The sequence below is a fragment of the Pteropus vampyrus genome, unplaced genomic scaffold, assembly GCF_000151845.1.
Source record: "Pteropus vampyrus isolate Shadow unplaced genomic scaffold, Pvam_2.0 Scaffold31, whole genome shotgun sequence".
Taxonomy (NCBI): domain Eukaryota; kingdom Metazoa; phylum Chordata; class Mammalia; order Chiroptera; family Pteropodidae; genus Pteropus; species Pteropus vampyrus.
Genome location: NW_011888812.1, coordinates 148,769 through 165,227, shown reverse-complemented (window position 1 = coordinate 165,227; position 16,459 = coordinate 148,769). Strand labels below are relative to the sequence as shown.

The 16,459-nt window shown below is 37.0% G+C and overlaps 1 protein-coding gene across 7 annotated transcripts in view; it reads right to left on the bottom strand.

Annotated features, from left to right (window-relative positions):
• Positions 1-11,477: 11,477 nt before the first annotated feature.
• HIPK3 (homeodomain interacting protein kinase 3) overlaps positions 11,478-16,459 on the bottom strand; it is a 79,738-nt gene continuing 74,756 nt past the window's right edge. For all 7 annotated transcript variants that reach the window (XM_011356794.2, XM_011356798.2, XM_023528658.1 and 4 more), the window contains 2 exons: positions 16,268-16,395; positions 11,478-15,436 (listed from right to left, as the gene is read on the bottom strand). In XM_011356794.2, the coding sequence (XP_011355096.1) occupies positions 14,960-15,436; positions 16,268-16,395 (605 nt within the window). In that variant the 3' untranslated portion in view covers positions 11,478-14,959. The remainder of the gene's footprint in view (positions 15,437-16,267; positions 16,396-16,459) is intronic.

Sequence of the window (16,459 nt, the reverse complement as noted above, 5' to 3'; positions counted from 1 at the left end):
TCCCCCCACTCCACCCTGCACCCATTCTTTCCTGTACTTAGACCATGTGTTGTCGATAGGATGGAGAGGTGAGCCCAAAACAAGAAACTGGAGAGGCTAGCCGGAATCATGTGGCAAGGACAGAACGTTGCTGACCTATGAGATAGAAAGATCCAGAAGGGGAAAGGGCTGCGAAGAAAGGAAGATGAGATTCCACTACCGCTGGGTTCTCCATGAGCATTTAGAATGGAGAAAGATTTTCAGGGCAACTACCATGGAGCTGAGACATAGCAAACGAGTATCTTTAAAAGGTTTCCGCTGTATGGCAAATGGAATCTTCCCTTCAATGTTATTTGCCAGACTTAGACACGATATAAATTGCTTTTCAGTGATTTTGGTCATTAAACTGGTATTTCATTTAATTTTTCTGGCCTCAAGCCCAAACACAAGCCCTTTCCTCAAGAAGCCCACAGTCAAGTGAGGGGAGCAGACACATACGGTGGCAACTAAGAGTGACAACATGGTGAGTATTCATTAGAGGCATGTGCAGATGGCCCATCATCGTGGAAATGTGAGTGAGAGGCGGCTATTTCAGACTGGAGAAGGAAGCGAGGTGAAAGGTCACATGACATTGGTTTGCTAGGCACAGCAAATGGCAAGGCAGAAAGGCGTGGAAGTTTGCAGCATTTTGCGAGGATGGGTAAGGTACCTGATGAGAGTGGCACAGCACGAACTTGGGGAGATTCTGCTTCAAGGCAGGAGACCTAAGTTGGAGGCAGATGTGGAGAGACTGAGTTTGTGCCTTATTCTCATCCAATAGGAACAACTGCAAAAAATTTTTCTGTCAGAGCAGGAAGCCTGATGAGATTTCAGTCCCTGATTGATGAGTCTGTGCACAGACTCTGAAACTTGATTACTTAGATTTAAATTCAGGCTCTCCCATTTGCTGGCCATATAACTTTGGGAAAATCAGTTCTCTCTATCTCTCATCTATAACACGAAATGATAAGAGTACCTACCTCACTGGGTTGTTTTAAGGACTGGGATGATACATGTCAAGCTTTTAGAAGTATACTTGATATACAGTAAGCACTCAATCAATCTTATAAATTGTGACAGTTGCCACCTTTTTAAACCATAAACACTTTTGTTAGTATTAGTCTAATAAAACTATAGTTTCGAGACTTTCCTTAAGTGTGAATTTATGAGTATAGCTTTAAAAGTCAGTGTTACTTCTTCCCATAAGCAGCTTCTTCCCATAAGGAGACCTGAAAATGGTTCACGATTCACTTGGTCCAGAAAACCCCCCAAAATCATGCAAATCAGGAGGTTCAAATCTTCACGTTCACTTTAAGAGCACGCGTGAAACTCCCAGACCATCAAGGGTATGCATATCCGAAAAGCCGCCAACTATCTGAAGGATGTCACTTTACAGAAGCAATATGTTGGTAGGTGTGCCCAGGCCAGACAATGGGGCTAGATGCAGGACCAGGGGCCAAAAAGAGTGCTGAATCTATGCTGCACATGCTTAAAAATGCACAGAGTAGCGGTGGACTTAAGGATTTAGATGTAGACACTCTGGTCACTGAGCACATCCGGGTGAACAAAACTCCCAACATGCAGCACAGAACTGACAGAGCTCATGGGCGGATGAACCCGGTCGCAATCTCTCCCTGCCACACAGAGATGATCCTCACTGAACAAGAGCAGATTGTTCCTAAACCAGGAGAGGATGTTGCACAGAAGAAAAAAAACATCCCAAGAGAAACTGAAGAAACAAAAATTTGTGTACTGGAAGTACATTCAGCATCAAATAAATGCTGGTAAAAGTAAAAAAAAAAAAAAAAAGTGTCTTTCGTGCAAAGCACAAAAGTGCTTAGTAGGGAAAGATCAATCTCAGGGCAATAGTTTTAGGTCCTGAACTGAAATTTCTGACATTGCTTTAGTGGGGAAATACCCGGGCCTCTCTTTCATTCATTTTGCAATAAGCAAGAGAATCCTAATCCCTGTAACGCCCCTCCTTGCTCTACAAAGCCCAAATCTACACTGAAGGTCTTTTGTGTTTCGGAACGGTGCTAGGTCCTGGGGTTTCTACAATGCACAAGGCCCTGCTCCTACCCTCACTGAGTTCAGCACTTAGAGTCATGTGACGGAGGAGAGTAAACACACAATTATGCCACGCCTGGCAAGTGCTGTTGGAGATATGGTGGCGGGTGCTGTGGGCACACGTAGCTGAGAGAGGAGCTGGAGAGGCAAGCAAGGGTCGTACGCCGTGCGGAGGAATTAAAATGTATCTTTATAAACCGCGGTGGCCCCTAAAGTGTCATGGTATATATTTCAGACATCTTAGAGTCGATAAATAAATAAATAGATAGATAGATAGATAGATAGATAGATAGATAAATGAATGAATGAATAAATAAATAAATAAAAGGCGGAAATTTAAAATAAAACTAAACATGATTTCCTTGCTTTCCATGCCCTTCAGAAAACACTTTCCAGTGTTACATAGGATGGAATATTTACTGCATCTCACTGTCTGGACTCTGAGAAGAATGCTTAATGGAGCCATGTGAGCGCCCAGCAGATAGAACTAACTGCCCTGGAGGGCAAGGAGATAAAGTTGAATTAACAATGCCAGGGGGCAGTAGGGAGCTATGGGAGAGTTTCAAAGCAGGGTGAGTGGCGCCATCGAATGTATATTTCGGGAAGATCACGCTGGCTACCTCATAGAATGGACTAGAAGAGGGATGAGACTAGAGAGAGGAGACCAACAAAAGGCTGTTGCAGAATACTGGGTCACCTTGGTTTCCTCTTTCCTTCATCTCTCAACCTATTTTCCTAAAAGAAGTTTCCCAAACTCACTCCAAGGCCCAGTAAGGTGGCACTAGCATCCACTAGGACCAGCCCTGAGTGTCCAAGTGGGAGAGGCTGATCTCAGTTTTTGCTGTGGCTGGGATAGCAGCCTAGCTATTCATTGTTTGTTGGTTTGAACTTGTCTTTTGCTGATGACATTTCAGTTCCCCAGGTTCTGGCAATTATTCTCCAAATCCTCTAGTGGGAGGAGGCGATTTTTTAAATCACCAAGGGCTAATTTGTCTTGTTACTATTTCTATTGCTTCTGGGGCTTATCTAATTGCGGATCGGAAATATGGTCCAGGCTTTGGCAGCATACTAGCTTATTTTTACTACACCTCTTTGCCTTCAAGTTCCAGCTTAGCTGTTGTTAAACCCTTTCTCAGGCCCCGCAGGGTGGGAACTAGGATTAGCCATTAAAATCTCAGTGATTTACAACCTGAGTTTCAGTCCTAACTCTATCACCTTAAGGAAACATCTTTTTAAATCTCAGAACCTCAGTATTCCTCTTTCAGAAACCCAGAGATATATACTAACAATATACTTGCATATACTTATTTATAGGTAGCAGCGTTATTCACATTAGCCAAAAAGTGAAACCCAAATGCCCATCAGCTGTTGGATGGATAAACAAAATGTGCTACATTTTACTATTCACCAATAAAAGGGAAAAGAGTTCTGAAACATGCTGCAACATGGATGAACCTTGAAAATATTATGCTAAATGAAAGGAGCCAGTCATAAAAGGCCAAATATTATTATTCCATTTATATGAAATGTCTAGAAAAGGCAAACTCAAAGAGGTAGAAAGTAGCATTAGTGGTTGCCCTTGGCTGCGGGAGGGAAAATGGGGAGTGACTGACTGTAAGTGGGCAGTTTTTTTTAGGGTAACAGAAATGTTCTGAAGTTAGACTGTGGTGATGGATACATAACTTTGTAAATATGCTAAAATTCATTGCATTGTATACTTAAAGCTAGTGAATTTTATGTTATGTAAATTATAACTCAATAAAGCCAAAGTGTTCAATAAATCTTGGATGGTATATAGTCTTCTTAAGCACATAAAGGAAAGGATATTCATATTTAAATTTTCATTATAAAGTTCTATCAATTTTGAAAGCTCTGTAAGTGTAATATAAACAACGCATATTCTTTCAAGGGTATTAGCCTACTAACAATAAATGCCAATCTCCCAACCAACCAATGCCCCTTTTCATTTACCAAAAACACTTTTATTAGTCCAATCAAATGCATCTTCTGACCAGATGAAACCATCACCCATTTAGAGGCACTATGCACAATAATAATAGCATCTTCCTTGCTTAAGTACCTGTTATGTGCCTGACAGTAGACATTTTTTTTTGTATATTAATCTTTCCTAGCATTTCTTCACAATGTCTGATTTAAGCCATGATTTTCATCTTTACTCTTACTTTCATCAATAAACCTTTACTGAACACCTATTATGTGCCCAACACTGTGCTTACTGGGGCTCTACGGATGTGTAAGACAAAATCCATTGCCATCAAGGGTCTCCAGATATAGTAATGGAAAAATAAAATTATAAAACATTTATTTATGCCATGAGTTAAAAATGACATAAGGAAAGAGATATTAAGTCTCTTCTGGGTCAGGAAAGGCTGATAGAGGTGACACTTGAGCTGGGACATAATAAGCAGACAAGATGGGGGCAAGAGAGGGAGAGCATTGGAACCATACTGAGGTATGGAATTATAAATCAATAGATACTTTCAACAAGACAAAGTAGCTGATATGACTTTTTAGTATGAGGAGGAAAGCAATGAGAGATTCTCTTGGTAATGCGGACATGGGACATATCATAGAGAATTTAACATCTACCTAAGAGATTTGGACATTATCCCAAAGATTTGGACATAGTCAAGATTTTAAAGCCAAGCCATCTAGCATCCAATGGTAACCCCATAATTGATTTCTACATAAGGTGCTTTTGGAGAAACTGGTTAAAGACTTGAGCTGAGACTGAACTTCATAGGTAGAATTCTGCTTCCACTTAGATGCATGTTTACTTAGACTCTCTCTTGCCCCAGGCATCTTGTCATGTCCACTGCTGCTCGCTTAATCAGAAGTGAATTTTAATAAGACCACATGGCAAGTAATAAGGAGAAGGTTGGAGTTGGGAGAGGTGGGTGGAGGGGTAGCAAGGAAATCAGCTCACAGCATCGGTTTTGATAAGTTCTTAGGCAGTGCAGGGATGATAGCAAGGAAGAGAAAGGAACAATATTAATGTGGATCTGAAAGGGGTAACTAATAATAGGAGAAATTGGGGACGACGTTCAGCTTTTGGATTGGGGTGAATGAACATGCCGTTATCTGAGATCTGGAAATACAGAAAAAGGAGGTTTGGAGGAAAACAAGAACTAGAAAGGGCTTTCAGGTAGAGATGTCCATTAGTCTGAGTTTCACAGATTTTAATGTGTACATGAATTTGTAGAACTTTTAAAAATGAAGGTTCTAATTAAGTAGGTCTGAGGTCATCTCAGAGTCGGCATTTCTAAGAAGTTCCTAAGTGATGCTGATCCTGATTAATAGACCACATGGAGTAACGAGACATTGTCATTGAACATAAGGCTTATATCTTATCTCAATAAATGAATTTTTAAAGAATCAAACCCCTAAGTTTTGGTGGTTTTTGAGAAGCTATTCCTGTCTCCTCACAAGGAAAAACAAAAGTCCTTCACTCTTATGTAAGATTATACTTCCCCACCCATCACTGCCTGACTTGCAATGTCTTCCTGTCCTGATTATTTTCCCTACCCCATGGATACTAGTTTTGGCCATGTGACTTTTTTTGTCTAATGGAAAGTGATAGTAGTAACAGTGTGGCCAGTTCCATTCATAAGCCTTAGGAATCATTGCAAGGACCAACTCTGCATCTTTTCCCTCCTCTATTAGGAGACATATTCGATATTTATTACTCCTTCAGTCCAGATACAAAAATGAAGAGAATCCATGGACTACACATGGCCTGTAGCCAGAAGCAGAGCTGCCACCAACCCGGGACCAACAAATAACAAGAAATAAGGCTGTAATGTTTTAGCTACTGAGATGTGGCGGGGGTTGGGGAGGGTGGGATGGGATATTTATTACTGCAATATAACCTAGCAAAAGGTGACTTATAGATTCTTAGGGATATTAATGATAGAAACAGGCTAAGAAGGAAATGGAAGAGCTAAAATAAATGTTGCATTTTTAAAAGCTACCAAATTTTCTAATACATTCTCTAAAAGGATACCAAGATATAGAATGAGGTTGTTGGCTTATAGTAACCCTTGAGTTTATTTGAATGCGAGTTATCAAGAGAGTGTAAAAGGATATCAGCCTAGGAATGACGGTTCTGGGTACACCATTTTCCCTGTGAACTTAAACAAGTCACAGCTCCTCTGCTGTTCACATAAATGAGGAAAGTGGAAGTACTAAATGCTTTATCGGGTTTTGTAATGATTTGCTTGATCTGGCTCGTATCAGCTTATTAGTCAATCATTAAATTTTCAGGAATTATGTGAACCAGTTGTTAAACACACTGATTATTTAAAATTGAATTACATAAAGTTACAATTAAATTTGTGTTAAACACAAAGGTAATAAATACAAGCAGCCCTCACTTTACAGGGTTCTGATATGCACAAATTTCAGTTACCACAGTTTAGTTAAATAACACCAGTCCACCAACAACGTGGTTCAAATTTTGGTTACCACAGTGTGTTTACCATGAGTGATGACATGAAGTACAAACTTCACTGTTGCTCTTCAGTCCATAAATCACTATGTAAATAATAAATGTGCTTCGTGATCAGGGACCAACCACATCACTTCTTTCAAAGACTGTTGGTGATTGATTGGTCTGTTAATCAGACAGCAAAGTTTCCTTTGCAGGAGAGGAAATGATCCACACTTTTGGATCACATGGCAGGTCTACACGGCAGAGGAAGAATGGATGGATGAATGGATGTCTTCCTTTGAAACGAACCAGTCAGGTACTCTAAGGATTCAGAGGCTTGGAATACTTACTTTCTTGCTTTTTTAAAATCTATTTACAAAAGTTAGAAACTTCTCCCATTATATTTCCAATGTTTATGGGGCATAGCCTACACTGCCCCTATATCTACTTTGTTATTTTCTTTAAAGTTCTTATGGGACCGAATTTGAAAGAAAAAATAGTACTAGAGAACTCTTTCTCCCTCTGCTGGCCATTCTACCATATAGCAATGCTATAATGAACGGAATTATCAGATGACAAAACTGAAAGGAAACTCAAAGAATATTCCAGCAAACTGTGCACCCACAAACTAACCCTGGCCTGCAGATGACTTGACTATACCATATATAAAACAAAAAAGTTTTTAAACTTTTAATTAGTTGCCAATATTTTTCTGACATCCGTATTTCTGTTTTCTCAAAACAAAACAAAACTGTAAGTTGGTACATACTGGGTCTGCCATCCCACATGAATCTCCTGCTCCCTTGGGATAGGGCTTGACCCTTCACTTTGCCACAGTGTCCACTCAATCTCCTTCACGTACTGACACAGTCTCTGCAGCGCTTGCTACTTTTGAGTTTGCAACCCTAAGCTTTCTCATTTACCAAGGAGTAAACTGAAGCCCAAACTTGCTCAAAATCATATCGCCTAATTAGAAGCAAAGCAGATAATAAAATTTGGGCTCCCCAAATTCCATTCCAACATTTTTCATTTATTTAACAAATGCTTAAGTGCCTCCTATAGTCAGGCACACAGTAAGTACCAAAGATATGGAGTATACAAGATAAAAATGGTCTTTGAATTCAGAGTTTAGTTAGTGGGAAAAGCAGATAGGTAATTACTAGAAATATGATGAAAGTGATAAAGGAAACAGGGACTATAGTGATGCAGTGGCATAGTCTTCTTCTCACCTCATCACCCAGTTCATTAATCATCACAGTAAATCTATTAAAAATATTTCCAAGATTTACTAAATGTCTTCAAACCCTAGGGTCCACATTTATTCAACATTCATTGGGCACAAGTGCTAAACGGTGGGGAAACAGCAGTAAACACAGCATTTATTAGATGAATTCTTCTTCCATGCATGCCCTCTTAAATAGTCACTCATCCTCCTCCCTGTTCATCTGCAATCAATGTGTGAGGCTAAGAGGGAGTCAAGATCAATAATAGTCACAAGATGGTTAAAGGACGTGGGCAGTAGTTGCTGGGCAAACGACATCTCTCTGCAGAAAAGAGAAGTCAGATATGAGCTTGAATAATGAGGATAAGGGAGTAAACCTAAAGTCAGAGTAGGTATTAATCTTGGTCAGCAACACCCATAACACCATAATTGGACAGCACTACAAAAGAGAAAGGAATCACTTTTGTATTGGACATAAACATTACTAAAACTGGGTCCTGTGAAATTGGGGCTTTTGGAGAAATGGCCAAGTCCAGATCCAAAACAGGAAAAACGTAAGGTGAGCCTAAAGACACCTTATTGGGCCAGAAAACAAGGAAACATTCAGAGACTAACGTAGTGATGTCAAAAGGATTCGGGAGTCGTTAATTAGTAACTTTAACTTATTGAATTAGCAAGATTCATAAATCCATCATAGAGAGGAGAGAGACAGAGGATGAGAGGGATGGAATGCACTCAAGTGAGCACTGGGAGAAAGCCAGAAGCCTTTCTTTATTCTTCTTTATAGAAAAATGATGTCAGGTAATAAGCAGTCAAAGAGTCACATAATTAAATGCTATGGGTGAATCTTGATTGGTTTCTGGAGTGAGGATGGGGGAGGGGAGAATGGCTATAAGACATTCTTGAAACAATCAGGAAAATCTATGAACTGGAAATTAGATGTTATAGAATTCTTCATTTCTCTAGGTGTTACAAAGTTTTGTGGTTAGTTGCAGATGTCATTCTTACAGATATATGCTTAAGTATTTAGGGACCAAGTGCCACAATTATCCAACAAATGGTTCACTTTTTAAAATTACATGTAAATATAAAGTTAATGTGGCAAATGTTAACTGGTGATCTAGGTGAAGATTATATATATGTTGTACTACCTTTTTCCTATATTCTTTAAAATAAAAAGTTGATTCAAAGTATAAAAATTTGATGTGATAAGAAAAAAGTGAGTTATTTGAATTCTTCATAGTCACTAAGGAAACAAGCAATGATTAGAATAAAGCACATCACCTCTAACTTTCACATTTTGGCATTCAAAATGTTTCCGAAGTTTGTACTAGTTTGCGCAATGCTTACGCTATAAACTGAGGTAGAAAATATTAGGATCTAAAATAGCTTACATTATTCTAATTACCTGAACATTTACATTTTTGTGAGTTTCTTAAACTCTGTTGTTCTGCATTTCTCTAATATATCGTAACCATTATTTTTATGATGGAAAAATATGAAATATTAACATCTTATTTTTCTATTTCAAATGATCATACTTCTAATTAGGGGAAAGTATAGGTTCTCAATAAGATAAAATGTCATAAAAATAAAAGTGGACATATAAATTAACATGAAATGGACCACAGACCTAATAAAAGCTAAAACTATAAAACTAGCAAAGAATAGTCTTTGAAACTGATAAGCAAAAATTTCTTAGGGCACAAAAGCACAAACCACAGAAGAAAATACTGATAAACTAGACCATTAAAATTCAAAATTCACTCTTTTAAATACTGTAAAGAAAATAAAAGGACAAGTCACAAATTGGGAGAAAATATTTGTAATATAAATGACTTGACAAAGAATTGGCAGCCATCATCTCTCACCTGGACTACTTTCGACAACCTCCTACCTGTCTTCCAGCTTCCCTCTGGCTCTCTGATTGCTTTCTGTGATAGCCAGGTCAGCTGTTTGCCTCTTGAAAATCCTCCCTTGGCTTCTATAATATATGGGATTAAATCCAGAATTCTTCTCTTGGCAAAAGGCCTGCATGCTCACCCCTCGAATTATATCTTCTAGCTCCCACTCCTGCTCCCCACTCACACGCTTCTGTGGCCTCACAGACCACTTTCCTGTTTGCCCACGTTAAAAGCCCCTTCCTGAGTTAGGACCTTTGAATTTGCTGCTCCCTCTGCAAAGATACTTTTCCCTTACGCAGCTGACTAGCATTTTGTCACAACTCAAATGTCACCATTCCCTGACATGCCCTCTCCAGTCACTTAATCAGTATCCTCTATTTTCATTCCACTTACCCTAATTGAACTGACTTTAAATCTTTCCTTTCTACAAGGAAAGATCCATAAAAGCAAAAGAACCTTCTGTTATGTCCATTATGCCCAGCATATAGTGCTTGGAACATGATAGATGCTTCATAAATATCATTGAATGACTCGTGACATGCCCACTATGTGCCAGGCACTGTGCTAGGTATTAGCTGAATGGCTTATATATGTTGCTCAAAGGTTTCTTTCATCTCTTTAGAAAAAATAATATTTTATATTCCTAAGTCCATTTAAATAGGTGAATACTTCTTAGTTTTCTTATGAAGCCATTTGACTTTCAAGTAAATTGCAAAATATGCATTTCATTTGTATGTAGGATCAATGCTTTGGGCTAAATGAAAATGTTTACAATATTTTGAAAAACACACCCAACAAGAATAACTAAAATAAAACACAAAATATATGTATGAGAATGTAGGGTAACTGGAACTCTCATACACTGCTAGCGAGTGTAAATTCTTTCATCACTTTGGAATCCTATTTGTAGTTATCTAATAATGTGAAACAAGTATATACCCTATGACCCAATAATTCTATACTTGCATATATACTGCAAAGAAATGCATACGTGTTCACCAAGATATGAACAAAAATGTTCATATTTATAATAGCCAAAAAGTGGGAACAACTCAAAAGTTTATCAACAAAACAGATAAATAATTATATATGCAAAGAAATATTAAACAATGAAGAGAAATGAACCACAACCACACACAACATGGATGTACCTTACAAATAAAATGTCAAACGAAAGAAGCCAGATAACAGAGTGTATATGTTATAATTCAATTAAAAGTTTACTGAGAGAACCTGAGAATACATATTCTCCTTGGCGTGTTCTGGAGTGCTCCCCCAAAACTTTCCTACCGATGCTCCTGTAAAGTCAGACCGTTTAAGTACGAGGTGGTTTTTTGAGGGCATAACCTAAATTGGCCTATTACAACCACATTCTTTTGAAGTCTCATGTTTTATCTCTTAAAAATTCATGTGAATTCTCTATTGTTCATCCATGCATACTGAACGGAAATGTTTACCTCAAAAATATTCAAGACAATAATATTCAAATGAAATGGGCCACGGTTATCCGGTTGCAGTCCGTCTCGCATACTGCCTCTGACTTCAGTTTAAAAGAACTGGTGGAAAGTAGATTGGTTACAGTTAAATAGCCAGGTTCACATCCCAGATTCGCCCCTCACTAGCAGTGCAACTTTGGGCAACTTACCTAGGTATTTTGAGCCTATTTCCTCATTTATATAATGAAGACAATGATACCTATCTCACAGATGGTTTTGAGAATTAAACGAGATGACGTAAGTTAGGTACTCAATGCTACCAACCTTTTCCTTCCCTATCCTGTAAGCAGGACAGGTGTGGAAACAAAGTCAACAAGCTGTTTGCTGCAATATATATATTTTAATTCAAAGTGAATCGACAGTAATACACCATAAATTCTTATTTTGACACTCACCAAAATAGTCACCTGGAAAACCCGCTTTTTGTGACAAAGTACAGAAGGCTTGGTCACATTTAAATCACTGAGAACTAGAGAGAAATACTATCGCAAACCGTAATAGACATTACATCCATAAAAATTTTCCCAGTCCTTATTGTAATATTGCACAGTGCAATTGCTACATGGCAAACTAGTGTAGCATAGAAGTAAAAGCAAAAACAAACCGAAGAAAGAAAGCCACAAGTCTAAAATTGTTAAACAGTTAACAGTTCAAACTTAGTAATCAAACCTATCATTGAGTTCGTTAAAACAAATCCTCCTACACCTTGCAGTGTATGATTTAACTTTTACTTAATACAAACCAAGTTTAAAATTAGTAGTAGAGATTTTAAAAATGAAAAGGTTTTACTACTACAGTAACATATAGTTAAACACCCTGAAAAAAAGAAAACTAAATATCAAGATTTTTGATAAAAAATAATTTGCAAATTAAAATAGTATGCAAACAAAAAATAAAATAGTATGCAAATATGCAACTTGAAATTCATGCAGTGTTTTATTTAAGAAAGCATTAAAACCAAAAAAACTGGTAAAAATGGCTTTAAAGAGGGTATAAGTCTGGATTCTTTTGTCCATATGCTTTAGACTTTTTCGAAATTTTTTATTTTTAACCACATAAAAAGCCCATGATTAGAATCAGTTAAGAGAAACATACTTAACTGGGGTACGCCTTTATCAAACCTGACTATTATATTAAGAAAACATCGAAGTTTACCATTTACTGTTCATTAAATAACAGCATCTCAGTCTTGGAGCTGAAATACAGAAAATAGGACATTTCAGAGTAGTAAACATGGCCCTGAACAAAAAGCAAACTGCACCAGTTTTGTACCTGTTGTGGCACAAACATCAATCAGTCCTTTGCACTTGTTTCTGAAACATCCACTGCCAGCATTGATTCTTTTCCAAGAAGTGAGCAGATACCAGTAATCTGCTGAACCATATAAATAAAACTAGGAGGCTGTGGAGGGCAGCAAGTTTACTTAAATAGTGACTCCATAAATTTGCCATCTGTAAATAATCTTTTAAATTAATCTTAGGCTATTCCTTTTTTATGTGTAATATATATATATTTCTATTTATATAAAATGCATAGAATTGATTACTAAAAACACTGAAACTTGTGGGGAAAATTAAGTCCTTCATTTTCAGTGTGACTAAAAATGTACTGCTGGTTTTTATTTTATGATCTAATACTGTAATTTTTAAAATCAACTTCAGGCACATTTATTTCATTGATGATTATTAAATAAAACACTGCTTGTATTAATGGAGTAAAGAAAAGTTTATCCATTATTAGCTTATTGTCAATGCTGTACTAGAGCTGTACTAGTGGTATGCAATTCATTTATCAAAGAAATGCTATAAATCCAAAACATTTGGCGAGTTTTACACTCAAATGCTTTGTACTGTTTATTCCAGTAAATGCTGTGAGATTATATTCCAGATTTTTAAGGAAAAAAAGTTAAGTCAAGCCTGCAAGATACAGCTGTCTCAAGTGTCTACAATGCCAGTATGAAAATAAAAAATTAAGTTACATTGATACATCCAAGTTTTTTATATGCAGTGATGAGCACAAACATTAATAGAGATAAAATACTGATGCAATTAACACACCCCAAAATAACATATGCAATTATTTTCCATCATTTACAATACAGTAGTTACAATGACACTCCAAACAGAAAAGCAAAGTAAAAAATCAAAACCCCAACTTCTATTTCATGTAATTAGACTTATACAGAAATTAGAAGGCTAAATAACAACTAGTTAATCACCTAATTTCACAGCTATCTGAAGTGGCAATCGTTATATAGCAGCTTATCTATGATACATTCAAGATAAATGATACAATGTATTACTTGCCCATAAGCTAAAACACAGCCTGTTTAATACCTTTCCTTAAAGTCCACCTCTACACTACAATATACTTGAGGTCTATGCAAAAAGTAGCTACCTTTTATATAGGAAATGGATGATTAAGTCTTTGGTGCTGTAAAAGCAACTTCATTTAAACACCATCACCATCACCATCAAAAAAATAAAAATAAAAAAGAATAAGAATAAGAAAGAAAAAAACCCAAGACACACTTCCTAGGAAGAAAAGCATGTAATTTCTGTCCCTGACGGAATGTATTAAATAAGCAAATACCGCCAACAAGCGAAACAAGTACTACAATGTAAAAATACTTAAAAAAAAAAAAAAAAAACACCTCTCACATGCATAAATGAAAAATTGCACACAAAGAACTCACATCTTTTCAAGCTTCAATAGTAAATATTTTCTGCTACTACTTATTAAATACTGCATGGTTTGCCCAAGCTAAGATGAAACCACATCATGAATCAATGAGTAATTTGCATTTTCTTTCATTATCTACTCAAAGTCATGCCTACTGTACCTCTAAACATTTTATTAAATCCAATTATACAGCAAACACTCCCAAAATAAACTTAGATTGTATTGCAGTTTTACTTAACAGTATATAAAATGCTGTGTTGTGACAGATATCAACTATCCATTAGATACTGAATCAATTTTTCTTAAGCACTACTAACTGCTTGCTTTCCTTGAAGCTAGATCATTCTGAAAAATCTGACAGCAGAATTCAGCTATAGCAAACATGCTGCCCTCTTAGTAAGGAAAAAACAGCTACGACCTGAAATCATACCACACAAAACCAAAAATGAACGTTACTCTCTCAAAAGAAAACTAAAGAGTAGGTCTGAATTTTAAGTGCTGCAGTCCTCAACATTTATATATAGGTAATAACATTAACAACCTCAAATATTTAAGGCACTATGTGTGGGAACGGTTTACAATGCAGCTGAGATTATAAGAACAACATTTAAGAGCAAAGTCTAGGCAACATTTTGCCCATGCAAAGACACATGCAAATGTAAAGAACAATAGCTCAATTTCTTAGGTAAGTGACCCAACATTTATACACTAAGACACAGATAATACAATTCACTTGTATGCTGTAATTCTGACATATGTGCATCTGTTACTCTAAGTCTGTACACAGAATGGCTTCCCAAATGTGGACGTGTCTTGCACTAGTTAGAAGGCAATTTTATAAAAAATAGCAGGAGCAAAACTGGACTTCTGCTCCCGTAAGTCACCTGTCTAGAGTTACTACATAAGAAGATAACATGACCAAAGACGTTATACCAAATGTGCAAAACACATTAAAAGTGAGTTTTTTTTTAAAGCTCAAAGTTGTTTAAATTGCACCCAAGTCTACATGATTCAAAAATAATTTTCTTGTGCCATGGCTAATATTTATTAAATACCATGTTTTTATTTTTAATCAAATGCTTCTATCATTGAGCTTCCTCAATATACTCTTTTTGAGTTTTCACATATATGGATACTGGCTGAGTTTTGTTGGACTTAATGGAAATCCAGTATACGCAGGTGATGCTGCAATATAAGAATGTGGTGGGAAGATTGGTTTGTACTGAGTCTGATGAATGGTTGGGGATGGTAACAGCCGGGGATTTATGCCCACTGGGACCTGGTGAACTATGCCACTGGGATGGGAGATATTATAAGTTGGATGCTGTAACATAGGTCTTGAGGTACATGGAGAAGCTAAGAGGTGGGCCACTGGTGCAGCACTACTGAGGGTAGCTGATGATGGGTATGGAAGTAGAGTAGGCTGTCCTCCGAGGTGTGTACTTCCAGCCAGATGGGCATGCACAGCTGTGTGACTGGGACTTCCATGAGAAAGAGTGAAAGGATTACTGGTAACACTAGTAGGGATATAAGCTTGCTGTCTTCGATGTCCGAAGTTTCCATTCCACTCTTGATGCCCAGATCCGAAGTGATGAACCTATCCAAAACAAGCAAGCAAGCAAAAAGTACTAAATATATTCTTTATAAGTTAAAAAGAAAGGAAGAAAGGAAAATCACAATAAACTCTGACTGATAACTCAAAGATCTCTCAAATCTTAGATTGTATTAAGTTTAAAGAGAAAAATGATTTTATATATTAGTATTAACATTTGAATATTACTACATATTATTATAATATTAACATTGCCACTACCACTGCTAGCAGTATAACTAACTACCCCACCACTACTACTAGCTTCCATTTGTGGAGCACTTGTCATATGCAAGCCTAACATTTTATATATACATTATTTAATTCCAAAATAACCCCATGCTACAAGCCATTATTCTCATCAACTGTGGTCCAGATATGCTGAAGAGACCTGGCCAAGATAATATGCACATTATTGGCAAAACCGGGTGTGACTCCAATACCCATGACCTTTTCTTTCCCCAAGTGAAACAACTGCCGAGCACAATGCTGAACAGATGGAAAGTACTCAATGAGGCGTCTCTCGCTAGCACCACTACTAACACATAAAAACTGTAGCCATCGATTCATTAATGTGCACTCTGATTTAAAGGATCTAAGAAAACAAACACTAAAAATATAATTAAGAAAATCTAAGAGCTTAATTTTTCTGAAGAACTCAAGTTCTACAGATAATGTGTTTAATTATCCTATTATTAGGCAATTACTCTTTAGTCACTTGGGATAATGAAAAGGATAAAATTGATTAAGATTGCATACAGTTTCAGAATATTTTTCCCCCAAGTGAAAACCTGATGAATTTGAACCCTAAAGACTCTTATAAATTCACAAACGTACCTGACTGAAATTCAAATGCTGTTGCTGGAATGCTGATGTCAATTTTTGCTGACGATTACCCACTGTGGAAGGCTGGTTTAATCTCCCAGGAGCAGATCGTCCTTTTATTAATGGCTGGCATATAGAATCTGGCAAGGAACAAAATATTAAATAGTTGATGCTTTTTCCGTCTCATATAAAAATTAGGAAAGT